General features: G+C 46.4%; 1 protein-coding gene across 3 annotated transcripts in view; it reads right to left on the reverse strand.

Moving 5' to 3' along the window:
• Window positions 1-6786: 6786 nt before the first annotated feature.
• The window catches only part of LOC144137553 (diuretic hormone receptor-like), a 291661-nt gene continuing 279541 nt past the window's right edge, over window positions 6787-18906 (reverse strand). Inside the window, exons 10-12 of one of the 3 annotated variants that reach the window (XM_077669485.1) lie at window positions 14144-14276; window positions 12572-12613; window positions 6787-9155 (exon numbers count right to left, since the gene is read on the reverse strand). In XM_077669485.1, the coding sequence (XP_077525611.1) occupies window positions 8904-9155; window positions 12572-12613; window positions 14144-14276 (427 nt within the window). In that variant the 3' untranslated portion in view covers window positions 6787-8903. The remainder of the gene's footprint in view (window positions 9156-12571; window positions 12614-14143; window positions 14277-18906) is intronic. The other 2 variants (XM_077669484.1, XM_077669483.1) reach the window with 2 other exon arrangements.

Raw genomic sequence — 18906 nt, forward strand, 5'->3', positions numbered from 1 at the left:
CCATGTGGCCGCTCAGGAGAGTTCTCCCTCTTATCCTCCACTGGTGCCTGGGGTAGGGCCATCGAGTTCTCTCTCTCCCTCCCCAGCGATGCGTATTCACCAGCACAAGAAGGACGACGCACACGTCTAAAAGCCCTAACTCCAGCTGGCTACCTCAGCCACCTAGCTCCTATTCCCCGCTCAGGCGAAATTTTCATTAACACATATATTGCGAATTCAGCGTACACACCCGAAACACATCGCAAGTGGCATACCTCTCACCTTCCCCTCGATGTCCTTACTGCCGTACCACCACTCCATCAGACCTCACACACCCAGTTTCGTGGTTCCCGGCTTTCGCCACGCACCGTACATTAAAATCGCCCCAACCCCATCCCGAACCACAACAAACTGATGCACAACTATTATAATAGCAGTTTATTCAATTAAAAGCGGTCTGGCAAGGGTTGCTTGAGCGGGTCCTCCCCGAACGAACTGGTGAACGTGCACAAACCCTACTGCGATCACCATAAACTGGCCCATGAATTGCAGGTTCCAAGAACTGGCCCAGGCATTGAGTCTACTGAGAACGACCAGCATTAAATTTTTTATTTTCTCTTACCCTCTCTCCCCATTCCTTTCCCCCATCGTGACCAGTGGTCATCCTTTTCTATTCAATGTTGTCTCTCTGTCTCTTGTTGTGGATGGAGAAATGTATATGTACGGTGTCTTGCAAAGGCTTGGAAACAGAGAGTTGTACGCTTCATGGTGTGGTGGCATGATGGAAAGGCCATTGAGGAGCAGGTGTGGGATATAAAACTTGCGATGTGTTTTGGGTGCGTAGGCAGTGCGTGTGTACATGCGTAGCGGTGGGGATGTCGAAGGGACCGCGACGCCCTTACCCCAGGTACGAGTGACAGGAGGGAGTATTCATCTGAGCGACCTCATCGAGCGCCAGGTTGCCTGAAGATAGTTTATGGCCAGGTACAACGTCGATGCATATGTTTGTACTGATCTGGTGTAGGGGTTATATTTTATAAATTATTTCATAGACAACAGGATGATCGACTTGTGAGACCTCAAAGATGGAAGAGTTCCGTAAAAGACTGCAAAAATGCGTATTTAGAGCGGTAGAGGAGCGTCGCAATCAGAAGCGATAACTGATACTCCATAGTTGATAGCGCAAAGCTCCGCATTGAGGCTTGAAAGTGTTCTACCATGTGGTCTACCTGAGAGAACGATGGCTCTAGGGTATGTCCAAGCAAGGCTCGCGCAGTAATGATTTAGTCTTGCGTGCATGAAAATGTCAGTTTTGTGCTCAAGGTTATTATTTCTGAGATAACCTACCCGTTGTCGTAATTATACATTACTAAGCGCCATAGGTTTGCCTTGCGCAAAAGCATCAAGTGCGGCCGACGCAAGGATGGGTAGCCGGACTGGGTAGCCGGAAATTGCACCTTTGACAAAGGTATTTTATTCATTGTTAGGCGTGGCCCTTTAATCACACCTGACATGAGGAAGGTTTTTTTGTTAAAATAGATACTATACCCTCATTATTTCATGTACCAGAACATTTTTCTTTGTCACTTCCTTCGTACTTTAACTACAGCGATGGGGCTGACGCGAAGCTTTATTCGTTCAGTTTTTAGTTTGATCATTGAGTTTGATCGTTTGCCTGCTCGGTTTTACAGCCGTTTCGGCGGGTTCAACGTGGGTAGACGCACTGAATCTTCGCATTTTTTCATCGTTGTCGTTAGACAGAGAGGCAGCTGATTTCTTTGAAGTGAGGTGTGATAATAAAGACATGCTCCTTAAGTCTTGAGGCCTTGAGTTTATTTCTATAACTTGGAACAAATTAGCTTTCATTTACGGAGTATTGCCTTATGAGCGCTGTTGTAGACACTCAGAGCTTCTGCCATCGTGACTCGACACAGTGTGTTGTCAAGCGTGAAATCTATGGGGGAAACACTCGCGGTCTACCGATTACGGTAGCCAAGTCCACACTCGAGAATTTGTGCTAGTCTGGAGGTACGCACCACATTGTTTGGGATTCGCCAAATAAAGAATTCATCACGTGGAATCTTCGCGTTCACCCAGCGTCGTGATTAAACTCAACGATCAAATGACAAACTCAACGACTAAAGCTTCGTGTTTTACCATCACTGTCGTTAAGCAGGGGGTAGTTGATTTTTTTTCTTTCACTTAACCCATGCTCATTCATCCTCATCGTCAGAGAGAGTTGGCCTTCCTGCATGGCGTATTGGCTTACAACGGCATCAGCGAGAGCAATGAAGCTTCATTTTGAAACACTGTACATACGTTAAGGGTATTTTCTTTACAGTGCCGTCCAAAACGGCTTTGTGCTGCTGTCGTCCGGCGCTCTCTCTTTTCCGTGTTCCGCTGTCACCGTAGGGAGGAGCTAGGTCGACCTCCAGCTCTTCTGCTTCTGTAGCCTTCCCCACAAGTGCAAGCCGCGTCAATGTTTTTCCCAGGCACTCCTTTTGAGCTAGGAAAGGGACCTTTGGGATTTATGAAAGATTAATATAGAGACCCAATTTAGGGATAAATTAGGTGGCTTTGAAAATTGTGAAGATGAGGGCTGCCCTATAGTCTCCTGATGATGTTCTTTATTTACCTTTCTTCTATGTGAGTAATGTTATAATACTGCAGGCTGTACGACATTTGGATTACGATCATTCAATGCATAAGCCTTGTCGTTTCTACTCACAACCCTGCTGTGCCCTGGTTAGGCGTTCCACAATGTGGTGTGATTGGTTGATGTTTTTTTTTTGCATTTCGGCGCTTGTAAGATCGGCTCTCCCCCGCTTCTGTAAGGCCATGTCCAGTATTCTTAGGCCTGGTTCAGACTGTTGCCGCAACCGTCGTTGCCGGAACAAATGGCGTCAGTTCACGTCCCAGCCAACCGAATTGCGTGACAGGCTGTTTTTTTAGGTCTAGAGATCACGATATGGCTTTTGCGCAGGTTTTCTGAACGTAGCCTTACGCGAACCTACTCTACATGGCTATCTGAGCTATTTTTAAGATTTTGAACTTGCCGCGTCACGCCATTCATCGTTCGCCGCAAAGATCTTGAGGGGGTGACAGGGCCGAAACAACTTTAAAAGTAAATTGAAGGTTCGTGTAATGATTCACGCAGTATAATTAGTTTTGTTTTTTCAGTATCACTCATTTTAGTTCGTTCCTGGTCATTACGTAGGCCTTCGTTTAATTATAAGTTCCTTGAAGTAATCTTTCCATTTTTAAGTGCCGTGTGGAAGTTCTGGCTGCGGCACCAGTTTTGGTTGGAAAGGCGCTGCGGTGGCGTGGCTCGAGTTGCGGGCACGGCTGGCTACCGTGTCTGCCGAGTATGCTACAACCGATGGTTCGTAGAACAAACTTCACTGCGCAGGTGCGTCGCTCTCTGACATCACGAATCATTCCTTTCGTACCACCCGTGATGTCATTGTTGCCTTTCCACATTTTAGTTACCGCTGCAGCGTATTCTATATTCATTAGCGTCCTCGTATGCGGCTAGCTAAGTTGTAGTTTCTGGTCGGCGACGATGACGTACTTTCGCAGATACTTTCTCAGCATGGCTGATAGCGGACGACATGGAAAACAACGAAAAGGAACTTAATAACGCTAGCCCCTTAACCCTGCCTCTATGATAACATAGAGAAATATTGAGCTAATTACGCTATGGCAGTGCTGGACGTGTGCTCAGATCCTTCATATACCTGTCGTGCTGTGCGCGTGGTATTTTTGTGCGCAGGTACATAATTTTGCATTTTGTTCCCGGGCCCCTAAACACCGCCATATATGAACTGTTGGCGTCTCTACACGAATATAACTCGTTCTACCCATTCCGAGCTTCAGAAATGTCATTACAGGGATAAAGAACTATCTCGTCCTCTATTCTACCATACAAAAAAATCACAAACTTCGGTTCAGATAAACAACTTAGTAAAAAGGGCTGTTGTATTAAAGGTGCAAAAAACAACGTGATATACGACTGCCTTCACCGGGCTTTTGTTTTGAAGGAGGAGGATGAGGAAACTTTATTGCAGTATGCAATTTAGTGGTGGGTGTTGACCGCTGAGTGACTTCGGCAGCACGTTCTACCAGGGCTTTTGGACCCAGGGGTGAGAGCCGCCCAATGTCGATTGATCAATAGAGGGTAATAGGGGTACGGGGTTTTGGCACGCCCACATAGATTGGCAGGTGGTGTCGACATCTCCGCAAGGGGGCGATGGCTACTAATCAGGGTATATACGATGACGGTGTGTGCGACAAGGAAGTGTATTAGTTTGAAGGAGCCGTCATAATCGTTCTGCCTTTGTAGGAAGTGAGGGGTGGGTTGTGCGGCACTTCTGTCGGTAGAGGCGGTAATGCGCGGCGGTGATATCCGACTGTGAATAAGGCTATCTCGAGTGGCCTGCGATCCATGGTTAGGGGTAACAGAAGGGTCTGCTTGGGCAGTAAAATCTCGAGCTGCTGTGTGGGTCGTATCATAACCCCTAAGCCAATGTGGGCAGGTGTCCACACGACCTCCACGGGCGTTTGGGTGGATTTCGCAATAATACTTTTGGGAGCCGTGGCTGATAATGCCCCCGAGCAACCTTTCGTACAGCAGATTAAGAATCGGAAAGATGCCTTCTGGGGTAAGGCTCTTAGATACGGCTAGCTAGCGCTATTGCCGCGTCTTCCGCCTCATTAGGTAGTGGGTGCGGACGGTAAGAGATGTGAGTTGGGGGGAGTTAGGACTGTTGATAACCGCTAGGGCATAGGCTATGTGGTTTCGGAAGCTAGCGGCATCCACATAGTGGGTTGCCGATTTGATGGGGTACGTATGTTTCTTCCAGCTAACGTTCGCGTTATTCCCTCCGACCGACGTAATTTTTGGGGTGCATGTTGCAGTGTAGCAGCTGGGTTAGGATATTTTCTAGAATGGTAGGGGGAATTGGGTGGGCAGAATTAGTGAAGACGGGAACGCGGGAGTGTAATCAGCGGAGAATTGTTAGTCCCACAGGGATTATGCTAGGCAGGAGTACTGATTCATCAGGTGGGCCTGAATAAGTTCCTCAGCGGTATTGTGGATAACAAGTTGTTCTCGTTTGACAGTGGGAGTGCTGTGAGGTACCTGCAGGGAGATTCGTTAGACTTTGCTCAACCAGCGGTTTACTTTGCCAGGTACTGCACGGGTGGGATGAACGTACGGGAGATAGATGAATTGACTAACAATGAAAGCTTGAATAGAGCTTAGATGTTCTCCTCCCTTGAGGCCCTGATCCCGGGGGGAATGCTTCGGAGAAGGCCAATGGTATGAGTGATTTAAGCATTTAGTTAAGTGATGTACTGAAATTTTGCGCAATTTTGTGTATTCAGAGCCCTGACAGTTTTATCCGGACACCGTATGACTTTTGCTGTGGCCGAGAGTATAGCGATGGTAGGATGGCTTGGGGGTTTGCCGCGAGGCGGGGGGAGAATTAGTAGCTCTGATTTCGCTGTGCAATAAGTTAGCCCTGCATGAGGGGAGACAGCAAGGGCGATATTTGCACCGGTTTGAAGTGTTCCTTCAATCTAGGCATCGCTACCTCAATAAGTTCAGAGCGTAATGCCATGCGCGTGCAACCTGTGTCGAAGGAGAGGTATTTTACAAACTGCTCTGCGAGTTTGAGGGGGCCATGTTGAAGAGCAAGGGCGACAAGACAGTTCCATGAGGGGTTCCTATGAAGAACATTTTCGTTGGCGTGGAGGCAACATCTCCTAGGTTAAGGTACGCGGGCGGTTGGTTGAAGAGGAACTGTAGTAATTACGGGTCGGAGGTTCTAGTTTCAGCGTGCCACGGTTGCTCACGATTGCTGATTCCTACATGGGAGATCTGGTCGAAACGTTTTTGAAAATCAAGAGCTAGTATGGCGGCCGTGTCAATTCGGGAGGGAGGGGTAATGATTTCATAAAGGAGTTGCAGGTGGACATCTGGAACTGATAGCCGCGAGCAAAAGCTAAGCGTGTCCTCGGAATCGCCCAGGTATTGGGAAAGGCAGGCGTGAATAATGAAGTCAAGGACTTGGCCTACAAAGGAAATGCGAGATATGGGTCGGAGGTGTTTGAGTGCGAAGCGTTTGCCGTGATTTCTGTATGATGGACATTGTCGAAGGTTTTTATTAGGGAGGCAGAGCACCGATGCTTACAAATCGCCCTTACACAAACGCATAAAAAGTGCCGAAAATGGTTAGTAATTACAATGATGATTTAATAGCTTTACGGATGCGGTTTTGGCACTTAAAACTTTTTTGTGTTCCAACAGTTCAGAAAAGACCTGATGCAAAGCCTCGTCCTGAACAAGTATCATCAAAAAGTACGGCAAACACGTCGATAGCACAGATGGTCTGCGTAAATTGTTTTGTAAATGAACCAGCTTACGACTACTTAAGCGGCTGGCACACTTTAAAGAAGTTATGCCACCTTCTGGTATATTGATTGTGTATCACATCCTTCATCGCAAAGACCTTTTTGATTTGCTCAAATTTACATCGTTTTGATAGGTGGAGGGAAAAGGCGCGTAGAGTGTTTCGTGGTGCACGGCAGGAAATAAAATAAATGTAATGCTGATAACAAGGTAACAGCTTGTTTTTACCTTATTTCGCTGAATAACGGGAAAAATTGGGGTTAACTGAGCAGGGGAAGTATTTGAGGACACTAGGCATCGCCTTTAAAATAATGAACGGGATAGCGCCACGCGGCCCCGTTTACATCCTTGGCTTCACATCCTCTGGACAAAGCACTCCATTATTTCTCCACACCGAGACTTCGTCTTCATCTTTATTCTGTCCCAAACACGGCGACTCAGAAAAGCGTCCCCCAGTGCAATGCAGCACCGCATCCGTCACACCGGCGTCCTCTCCCGGCGGCCTTGTGGCGGGACGCGCTTTCTGCACAAAAGATCGACGACATTGGGATGGCAGCGCAGTTGGTAGGTACTGCGAGGGATGAAAACTTCCCGCTTCTCCAGACGTACCAACTTTTAAGCCAAAGTGTTGTGACAGCCCGTTGCAGCACAATAAGCAGCCCCCATGCAGGTTTATGCACCCCCTCTTCTTCCCTACCAGCGAGGTCATGCATTTATTAATGACACATCTGGCATTCAAGCAACTGCACTACGTGGCTTTTAATAGCCACTTCCCTATCAGCAATACAAAACTTTTACGCCCCAACGCAGCCACCGCCGGCTTTTCTACGACGCGAGGCGCTTTTTCGCTATCGCGTTAAAAATTCCCAAAATACACTCCGGCAGCCAGGCGGTGCGATGTAAAACAACAGTGCCGGCCAGTATTGTTGCCTCTAACTTCATTGCACGAATAATGCGTATGTTATCCTTGATATCTTCTTCCGAGGGGTGTTTTAGCAGTACAAGCGCCATTTATCACACAACTACGGAACGTGAGATTTTTTTCTCACTAATTTACAGACAGAGGTGGGAACTTTGTGTTCGCCGTTATTTTGTGATCTAGCTTTTGGGGTGCAGTGCATATTTTCTCAAAATTTGACGCCCACAAATATGCTTTTTCTCTCCTGTTGTGATATCTAACTATTTTCTGGAGTACATTTTATGGGCCGCCTCCTTGAAACAAACTAAAAGTAGTAAAACTAAAGAAGGTTTTTGTGACTACTTAAGAATTACCCTACCTTTAACCGAGCATAGGAGTATTTCGATTGCATTTGTGGCTCTTCATACCACCTCGAAACAAAACCTTTACAGAATACGTGAACAAAATCGGCTGCTTATTTTAACTAGCACAAAAATGATTAAAGATCGCTAAACGTGCATAGCCTGTACCACAACTCCCGTTGTGCTACCCGCAGCTGCTCATGTTGCGCTGCTGTTGCTGTGCGTCAATGATAGTAAATAACAATTTTATACACCACAGACACTCAGGAGACGTTGGCACATAACGGTGACAAGAGGATACTTTGGTGCTGGTTCACTCTTCTTTACTTGATAAATGACATCGTACACACTACAGAACTGTACACGCGAGCACAGTACCCCATGGCTCTGGAAGCCGATGATTAGTTAGACGCAAGTAACAACAAAGTTTTGGTCTGTTTCCTTTCACTCCAAGACTGCGAAATGTTGACACCGCGCATCTTCAACAAAGCATGTTACAACCGCAACAAAAAGGGTGTTCTGACATCTGAGTGACTAGAGAGCTCGTAAGTTATCTTTGGCATCGGCAAGTGCGCTACTTGTAGCACGAAACGCAAAAAAGTTGGTCGCTGCTTTCTCACTGCCAAGATTGGTCATAGGAAACTTCTACAGGTATACGAATTCAAGGCTGTCAATATTAAACACCCTCCATGACAATTCACCATAAGCGACATGCGGACCGTAGTGTTTTGGGTTCCCAAGATTACTCCAGCCGTTCCTATAACCACTGGAAGCTATCAATAGGCAGCAATCCACAACGATTTGACAAGCAAGACCACAGCTTAGATGTACACTCTCAGCAAGCCTTTGTATAAGTTTTTCGATAGAGACCAGCAGTGCACGACACCTGAGTCCTGCAAGGTGGCATCACGCGGTCAACAGTTCAGTGGACCCATTAGGCACAACGAACGGTCTCTCTTTGTGCTCTCTTCGAACGCTGGCCAGGACGACGTCTTTGGCTTCGAGTTCGCAAGTATTCCACCTTCGACAGCTCTTCCCTTAAGTCATCTTCTGACAAATTTTCGCTGGAAGAACGCTGTCTCACTGGCGCAAACACTGAAGATCCTTTCTCGCATACGCATTTTCGTTGCCATATAATTTTGAGTGTCCGAAACGAGCACTGCCGTGTTTTTCTCATTGTCACACAGAGCCACTGGTCACAGGTGCGATGGCGGATGGTTCCGGATTGGCCTGATCGGAGGCGGGAGGCGCTTCACACCAGTTCGTCTTTGAGAGCCAGCGGCCCGTAGGAGGAGTTGCTGAACCGCTTTCCGGTGGCAGTGTACAGCCGCGTGTTTCCCCCCAGTGACGTGGTCGTCGTGGCGAAGCTTCCGCAGCTTCCCCTCTTGGAGTTGTTCGTGCGGACGTCGCTGAAGCGGGACGTGCTCGAACGACGTCGGCCGCTGCGCTTCAGGGCCCGCGCAGTCTTCCAGCGCTCCAGGTGGTGCCGCACCGTCTTCCGAACCTGCGCGGAGGCGAGGGATGAAAAGAAGCGCCGTTTCCGCAGCACGTGGCCTACAGCGAGCATATTCGGACTCCATCGTTGGTCTTATTCCATCCCTCCAGTAGCAAGGTACCGCGCGGATGCCTCTATGGCCACAGCGATTAAGAGCTCGTATTTTGTTGAACAAGAATATGTTGACTAAGAAACTGGAATTTGGCTAAACAAGACATAGCAGAGCAAACAAACAGCGAAAAACTTACACAAAAACACAAACATAACAGCCCTCGTCCTACGTGTTTCTATGGGTCTTCATATACAGCAAAGCTCCGTTTATACGTTCTTGGTCCATACGATTTCCCTGTTACTACGCTCTCAATTGTGAACACTAAAAATTCCCCATAGTACGTCTCTTTCCGGATAGTACGTTTCTCCCACGAGTTTTTTTTTTTAACGTACCAACGAAGTTCTATTGTGCGGTTCATGCTGTATGTCTTCCTTCCACTTTGTAATTATGTTGCTTTTTTCCTGCTTCGCGCATTTAAACACATCTCTATAGCTTCATATTATGATTGGGGGTGAATTGAACACCCGCATATGCCTCAGCCATTTGAATACGGCCAAAGTTACATCGGCTCCAATAGAGACACGACTCCAGCTAGTATTTTTTTGCAGAAATCCATAGCACCGGCTTCTTCGAAGCCACATGGGTTACCTTCTGCCTTTTGTGCAAAGCCTTTAGAGATAAATGCTGTGACGGCCATGCCATAGTAAAGCATTGCGACAATGCGCTTACATTGGAGTAATCACGCGTTTATAATGCTATAATGTATTCCCATAAAAGTCAGATCCTTCTTGTGCGACCATTTAAATATCCAGCACCAGTATCACGTCGTTCTAACTGCTTGGTTTTGAGGAAGTCTTACGCAAAGCAACTGCCCAGCGTCGTCACGCTTACGAAGCTGCCGCTCTCCCCCTTGCGGTCAGTTTGCACGGCTTGTGCTTCGCATTACAGGATTTCGCTGGCACATGGCGGTGCCCCCACTGCGTCGTTTACACTGGCGATCTAACTGCTTAAGGTTAAACGGTGTCCGTTACTAAAGCGGATGCTGTAAACTGCGCGCGCGACGCTGCCTTTGCGTCCTTTCGCGCCACATCATGGGAGGGAGTAATTCTCTGACATAATTTTGCTGATTGCGCAATCAAAAGCTGCGCAGTAAAAATGCGTCACCGCAACTGGTCTCAAATAGGTAGAGGCCGTTTATATTGCTTGTTTTGAAATCTGTAAATAGTTGAAATTAATATTTCTACGTTGTAAAATTAACATTACAATGTTTAAATCGACGCATACCGACGAGTCATTTTATTCATCACAAGGCCGCCCCCCCTTTAGAATTTAAGCCGCACTTGTCAGCGACACAGCAACAACTGAGGTTGTTCGTATTCCAAATCTTCAACTACGTCTGTTCAGTTACCACCTGAGCACCAATTCATTCCGTCAGTACCAGTCATTCCATTTTGCTGCCCACCTGACGTACGTTTGCTCGTTACACAGACTCAGCTTTTTTAAAAGAGGCGCATTAGGTGAAGTAAGTGTTCCAATATTCATTATCTAGTTCTCTTACGCCGAATAAACCCAGGGCTTTCATTGCTTAGCAGAAAATGTGAAATCTAGAGTACCCGCCACCGCCCTTTCCCTGCTGTGAAAATTACGAAAGCATGTAAGGGGGCGTGTAAAACTAATGTAACAACTAAATAACAGCTGAAGCAGCAGGATTCGGATGCCTACTTGCTCGCGCAGTTGCTTCTTTAATATTCTGTATCTTGCCGCTGGCTGTCATAAAGACGTGCTTACAATAAGAATAGAGGATATAGCATTTCTTTGCAGATAAATACAAAAAGTATACCGCAAGCCGTTTTCACCATAACCAATTGTTCACATAAACGTGTAGAAGGTGGCCATAACATTAATCAGGAATTCGATATATGCAGCTTATAGCTGCTGCAGTCAAAATTGGCAACTTTTTATTCTTAGCAGTGAAACCTTTGTATACCGGCGAACTTTGCTTTTCCACTTCGCTGTATGCTTGGAAAACGCTTTATTTTAAGATTTCGATTAACGTGGTATGACAGGTACAAATCCGGTGGGCAGGAACATGTTGTGCTAAGTATAGGGTGACCAGACTGCCCGTTTTGGCCGAGACAGTTTTGTTTTGGAGATTCGCTTTTGCCGTCCCGTTATTTCCTCCCAATAAACAATCATGTCCCGTTTTCGCAGGACTGCATAGCTTCAAAATTGGAACCAAGCAAGCTGCTAAAACCAAACGTGTGCCGTCTATCTGCAAGCATATTTTACACATATGACCTTAAGTTCTGTCAAATATTTGCCAACAGAGTTAAATTTAGATATATCCTCGACGATTAGCTCGCTGGGGTCTCTTACCGAAGACGACTTTGAAGAAGTAGTATTTTACAAGTGCACCAATGTCAAGCAAAGCACTGAAATGAAACTAGAAGATTAGAACTCTTCAGGTATTTCGGTATCTGAGAGAATGATGCAAGTGTTTAAAGAGATGACAAACACGGATGTACGCTGCCCTGAGATTTCTCGCGTCGCGGATCGGGTCCTGTGATTTCCTGGATCACGGTTCTAGGGGAGCGCGTTTTCTTCCATGGTGTACTCGACGTGAACATGAACTGCGGCAATGTTACTTGTGCGGTTGAAATTTCTGTACAAGTGCGAAGAATTTTACAGCCAAGCCATCTGGGATAACGTCCTGCTTAAGAAGTTAAATCGTCGCCAAACACCCAAAGAACGACCCGAAGCGCCCGCGTCCTTCGAAATGAATGCAAGTAATTGAGCTGTGTGTGTGTGTGTGTGTGTGTGTGTGTGTGTGTGTGTGTGTGTGTGTGTGTGTGTGTGTGTGTGTGTGTGTGTGTGTGTGTGTGTGTGTGTGTGTGTGTGTGTGTGTGTGCGTGCGTGCGTGCGTGCGTGTGTGTGTGTGTGTGTGCGTGCGTGTGTGTGTGAGTGTGTGTGTGTGTGTGAGAGAGAGAGAGAGAGAGAGAGAGAGTGAGAGAGAGAAAGAGAGACTTTATTGTACAATGCAATTAAGCGGGCGGGGGGGACGGTGGTATGAACCTGAAGGCCACAGCGTGGCTCAGTTCACCACGGAGATTTGGATCCCCGGATCCGAGCTACCGCTTGTCACACGCTATGGAGGGGAAGCTATCATGAGGAGATTTCCACACGGAGTGTGGGATTGTTCCCTCAGCCGGAGTGAGGGCATTGTGAAAACGTAACGTTTCAAATAGGAGCAGGTATCGAATTATTATATTTTCTCCCATTCAACTTACTGTCTTTTGTACCCCCTCCACTGGGGTGACCCCTACTGAGGTCGCCCTAAATAAGTACCATCTTTCAACACCAATTATTCGCTTACCTCTCCGTTCAGAAAGCAGTAGAGCACAGCAACGGTGAAGCCCTGTAGAAAAAGAAGGGTAAAATATGATTTACACAAGCAGGCGTACATATTTTTTTATTTTTTGGAACTTCCCTTTTAGCTGACATTTATATGTACATGATTCCACGTTGTTTGGCTGGCTGGTTAATTGCAAAATTGCAACAGCACGCACCCGCGCAGGGGATTGGCCTAGAATCCTTCGCCAAATTACCACGTGACCTAGGTTATCATAGATGCCAGAATAAAAAGGCAATAGCGAACAGAAAAAATAATTCAGAATGTAACGGTGAAGTGAGGAAACAGCAAATAAATATAAAAAACTTAGCCGTCTACCAGGGAGACCGGCTTGTCGCCGCAACGTAAGAGTGAAGGGCGGACACAACATCCTTGTGGCAAACTCCTACACCGGAAGCGCCTGGTAGCAGAATAGTGGAAGGACAAAAGGGAAGGTGGGGCGGAGTAATGGTTGACTTTTGATGCGTGCGTAGCATTAAGGAGAAGCTGCGCAATTAAGATGAAGTTCTCTATTTTCTGGTTCATCGCAGGAAGGGCATTGAGTGAATGAAGCCACGCCAAAGTTATGAAGATAAAAATTTCTTGGAGGAATTTTGCATCCAAGTTTAGTGATTACTACCTCGCATATCCTGGATTCACAAACCGGGTGAGATCAATGACAGAGGTGGTTTAACCGGTAAAACGGAGAATGGCTGATCCTGTCGCACGACTGGCTTTATGTGTAGCAGTTGAAAACGCTCGAATCTCGGCCCCAATAGAAATCGGCCATCATAAAATCGCATGACCACGGGGACACCAGGAGGCAGACTGGACCCCGCTAACCTCAAGTCACGCAACTGATGATGAACAAATGAACGGAATGTGTGGAGAATTGCGGAACTTTTTTGATTTATAATGCGGTGCACACAGAGAAGGAGTCAGAAAGATTAACAGCATCCTAAAATTTATGCTGAACTTTTTGAACAGCTAACTACTCTTAAAAGCAACCTTTTCATCAAAGCCTTCTCCAGACTAGCAATGTCCACTGCAGGACAAACATACTTCGGCCGCTTGCCACTCAAGTAATTTTCATTACTGTTTTTAAGACATTCATGAATGTTGACTGTGCCCTTTTAAAAATTTCTAGGTAATGTGTTTGCCGAGGGCAGCAAATATTTCTTATATTTTTAGTGACCATAAAACCCTTCGTAAAAGTAGGTGCAATCGCTTCATGTGTTGCCAAGGATCAGCTGGAGAAATGGCAATGGTGAAAAATCCAGGATTGCCAAAGCATCCCTATCTTGAATCACAACACAGGTAACTGCGCCCAAATTTCCTAGAGGCACACTGTTGGACCCAAATGAGCACTGAAAACGAAAGTGGCGTCTAGTTTTATTTACTTTGTTTATTGTTTCTCGCTGCACAGCAGAGCGTTTAATGTCTAAATGCCTAAAATTTAATGCCTAAATTGGTGGAACATTCTGTAAATTCGCGAGTCTCCTGTTCGGGCAGAAATGTGAGTGATAACAAAGAGAATTTTAGGTCAAGTGGGAGCACCTGTGTTGAAAGAAGCGTCGACTGGAGATAGGTAAAGATGACCCTCGCCGTCTTGTGTGTTGGCTTCCATATAACCAGAATGTAGGTGACTCCAAGCAGTGGTATCAGAACCAGAAGGGCTTTGGCAGCTTTCCTGAAGGAAGAATAAACGAAAACAAACAAACGAGTATGCGGTCAACATAAAGCATTAAGCGCATGAAGAGATTTTGGTAAGCGGCGTGACAGGGGTAACTAACTGTGTAAATACAGTGGCTTTGTGCTCCACGGCGGCAGCGACAACCGAGAAGACAGTGCTGCTGGGGCCCATCGTCACTGAGTTCTGTCGTGTCGCTCAGTTCAGGCTTCCACGAACGTGTAAAGTGACAAATATTAGCGACGGGTGGCTTAACCACCCCCTCTACCTCTTGCCTTGTCGCTACCGCCATGGACCTCTATATAGTACCCGTATAGTTAATTGCCCTGTTAAGCCGCTGGCCGAAATCCCTTCATGTGGTTAACACTTAAGCGCCAGCATTCATATGAGTTAGTGCCACAACCGACACCGCAATCATTTGTTGTCAGGGAAACCTAGCATCCGCGCCATGACGGGTAGTAGGTACATAAACAAATTTTTTGTGGATTTGTTGTTTCCACTTTTATTTTTTTTTTGTACTTTAAATACCCCAGCAATGAGCACTGGTAATGTCGTAGTACACGGCGGCGTAACATGTTGTATATCTTGTGCATATCGCAATTATAGTTAAAGAAGCTGACGGATTTTTCGGACCTGGTGGTGAACGAAAAGCAGTCTGAATGAAAGAGCAGTCCGAAAAATTCGCGAGTCGAAAAACAAACTTCATTTCATTTAAATAGGACTGCAGAAGTCGCGAATGCTTCCTTGCCTTAAATTCCTCAGTGAGAGAACGTGTGCTTGCGTCTCTGCAAGCGTCACGTTTTCTTCGTAAACACTGGGCAACAACTCCAAAGCGTTGGCAATGTATGGCCACATATCACCCGTTTCAAGCTTTCGAGATTGCTCAGCCGCAGAGTAGATGCAAAATTACGGCCTCCAAGATCAAAGTTTACCCGCCGTGGTAGCTCAGTGGCTAAGGCGTTGCGCTGCTGAGCACGAGGTCGCGGGCTCGATTACCGGCAGCGGCCGCTTTTCTGGTGAAGGCGAAAAGCAAAAACGCCCGTGTGTACGAGATTTCGGCGCACGTTAGAGATCCCCAGGTGGTCAAAATTAATCCGGAGCCCTCCCCTACGGCGCGCATCATCGCCTGCGTTGCGTCGGCGCGCTAAACCCTACAATCAATCTGATCAAAGTTTGTTACGCAGGCGGATGTCAAGCCAATCCCTATTTAATTCGAAGCTCTTTAGGTGGCTTACATTTTAAAATGGCGTCACACTGGAGCCGCACCGTGGCTCTGTGGCGAGAAATTTTGTCAATAATATTGCGGTCCTAGGCTCTGTCCTAGGTCCCCTGCTATTTTTAATTTACGTGAATGATCTACCTGGCTGCGTTTCGTCTAACATCCACTTGTTCGCGGATGATTGCGTTATTTTTCGCGAAATTAATGATGACAACGATATTAAACTTTTGCAAACAGATATTAACGCAATCACGTCCTGGTGCAACACATGGAAGATGGAACTAAACCCTAACAAGTGCAAAATTTTACGTGTTTCAAGACTTAAACCTTCTGCTCTACCTTCCTATAACCTTAACAGTTCTATTCTCGAGTTTGTAACATCTTACCGCTATTTGGGAGTACACATATCCTCAGATCTCACCTGGTCTGTTCACACTGATAACATAATTAACAATGCCAATCGAACCCTAGGTTACCTCCGCCGAAACTTTTCTACTGCCCCGGTTGCCCTAAAAACACTGCTGTATAAAACATTAGTCCGCCCAAAACTTGAATATGCTTCCCCAATTTGGGACCCCAGCTGTGAAACTCTGACTAACTCTCTTGAACGCGTTCAAAATAATGCCGCCCGTTTTATCTACCGTAATTATAGTCGTACATCGAGTGTCACTTCCATGAAAAACTCACTTTGTTTATCAGAACTAGCAACTCGTCGCCGGTACTTCCGTCTTTGTTTCTTCCACAAAATTTTTTACCATACTCCGGTTCTCCGCACATCCTTCATTCCTTCACCATCCTATGTCTCTTCACGCATTGATCATCAGCATAAGGTAGGAGTAATGCATTGTCACACTAAGACATGTTCGCAGTCATTTATACCCAGGACATCGCAGGACTGGAACCACCTTCCCGGGCCAACAGCTGCCATCACAGAGCCTCTACAGTTCCGAAGGAACTTAGTTGACACCGTTTTTGCCGGCACTATCTGATAATGTATACCATCACTCATGCTGCTTTTGTTGTACCTTTTGTTGTTTTCACCCACTCCCCTCTGTAAAGCCCCTGGCCTTGAGGGTAAAATAAATGAAATGAAATGAAATGAAATTTCAGTTTTATTTTTCCGTAATATCCGTTGATCATATGCATTATTCTTATGGGACAACTGGCGGTTCCGCGGGAAGGTCCGCAATATCCAGCAAATTCAAATTTTCGGAGTCAGAAAATACGGTCGCTACTGTAATTTAACCAATTATCAGTAGGTATAGTGGGCAGAAATAAACTATTAAATGAAAATCATCACCCAGAACATTAGTGGAACCAGAGATACACAATGAATGTAAATTTGCAAATTATGACTAGAAGAAAAAAACAGCGGTAACTTCATTTGTTTAAAAAAGGGGAAATTTCCAAATTATAAACTTTTATCCGTGCGTAGAGGGCATGCCAGGCAGTACGGTGAGTAATGCCATGCTTCAAACAATCGTTAGTCTCATACGTTTTGTTGAAACACACCGACACGATACAATCGACATCACTGACGGTAGCAGGAGCTCAAAGGCAAGAAAGGCACTCGTTTCCTGTTAGTTCTGCGTCGCCAGTTAGCCTGCTGCCCTACTTGAATATATTGTAAGGTCGGGCTTGTTGCCTTCTTGAATGCTTGCAGTTACTCCGACACGTCTATTCCAGGAATGCAAATTAATAATTCTCGAAACTTGGTCTACGCTACCTTGAATTTTGGGCACATGAGTGAGAGACCCAGTAGGTGCACCCCCCCCCCCCCCCCAGTGTCGCGATGACAAATATTAGAACGTCATGCGACCTTGCCTCCACCACTTCACACAGCAGAGGCAAATCAAAGAGACCTATTGTGCCCATAATAAAACATTGACTTGGACATTGCTTCATTTCGCCAGTCTACACACCGGCTAAGTCGAGCGGTTTGGTTCCAACTTTTTTCTTTGATATTCAGAATAATGTTAACACAGGTTGTACTCTCGCTTTTTCAAATTTTTTTTCCGTATGTCACGGCCGGGGCAGATACGAAGTTTATTCCCCTCATGTAGCCAATTTTTACACCACACGTCATCTCCACACACCATGGAAATTGTTCAAGCCTAAATGTGTAGGGTTACGACGTTCTGCGCTTGAACGACACTGCCGACTTAATATTTTCTTCCCTAGGCAGCTTGCCTACGTCACTTAGGGTAGCTTATTTAAAGCATGTAGGAAATAAACAGTCCTCGCAAAACTAAAGTGCAGCGTAGCTTTTCACAACCAATATAGGAATGCCGGTTTAGGCTTTCGATAGGACTGCTTCCATTGCGCAGGTATTAACAAAGTTACAAGATATCACGAATCATCGTCTCTGTTTACCCCAACTGTGAGCGCAGAAATGCGACCAGAAATTTTATTTTCTTCATGTATATTACATCACGATAACCTTCTCACACATTCCATGTAAGGAAGAAAGAACGAACTACAGCCGCCTGGAGTGCTATTCCAGAAGGCCCGAGATAGCTCGCTCCCGAGTTTCCAGCTGCTCGAGTTAACAAGGTAGTGATAGTACAACATCCGATAAACCTCAGGCGACCCCGTCGCAATCGCGGGGAGCACGCGGGGAGCACGCTGAAAAAGCGCGGCTTGTGCGAACATCCGCGCGCAGCACCGTCTAGAATCTAGATGCAATATGCACTCTGTTATGTAAGGTAGATCACCCAGCTATTCCTTTTAAAACTCTGGCCTAGCCCTAGCCTTGTTTTAGAGCTCCGCCCTCTAAAAGCGGCGCGGGGCGGCTCCTATTTTCTCGGTGTTCTGTTCTTCCACTGAAATGTGTTTGCCACGTGGTTTGAGGCTGGCTTTAGTGCAGCTCAGCGCAAGCCCAAACCAAGTAAGCGAAGCAGTTCACTGTAGCGAAAGGAACGCGCTTCTCCCGACTGTTAAACGCCTTGCGCCAATAAAACCCAACTATCATCATAATCATCATCACCGACTGTTAAACTTGACCCACTTTGTTTACGTACAGACGGCGGGCGTAGTATAAGGCTTCGCCCCTATTTTACGTGTCATGAGCGTGTTTCAACATTTCACGAGTGCGTTTTATACGTTGAAGGTGCGTCATCTGTCATCGATTGTGTTTTTGCTGTGTATGAATAGCTGCCGTGGGAACTCTTGCCGTTTTGGCCGCTCCAATCGTTCGGACTAGAGCGAACTCTTCGTTTGGACCGAACCCCATCGCGACTGTAGCAGCACTTGACTGCCGGTGGCTTGGGGATTTCGCTCATTCATTGTTTGCTGCTACGTTTGTTACCGCAGCATCAAATGCAAGTGACTTCGTGGTTGCGACGCTACCCCACCGGAGAGTGGATGCCGTGGCAGCCATAGTGGGTGGGGCTTCGGTCGCTACGCCGCGCC

This window comes from Haemaphysalis longicornis, unplaced genomic scaffold (assembly GCF_048455015.1).
Source record: "Haemaphysalis longicornis isolate Haplotype H1 unplaced genomic scaffold, Haemaphysalis longicornis Haplotype H1 scaffold_40, whole genome shotgun sequence".
NCBI classification, from domain to species: domain Eukaryota; kingdom Metazoa; phylum Arthropoda; class Arachnida; order Ixodida; family Ixodidae; genus Haemaphysalis; species Haemaphysalis longicornis.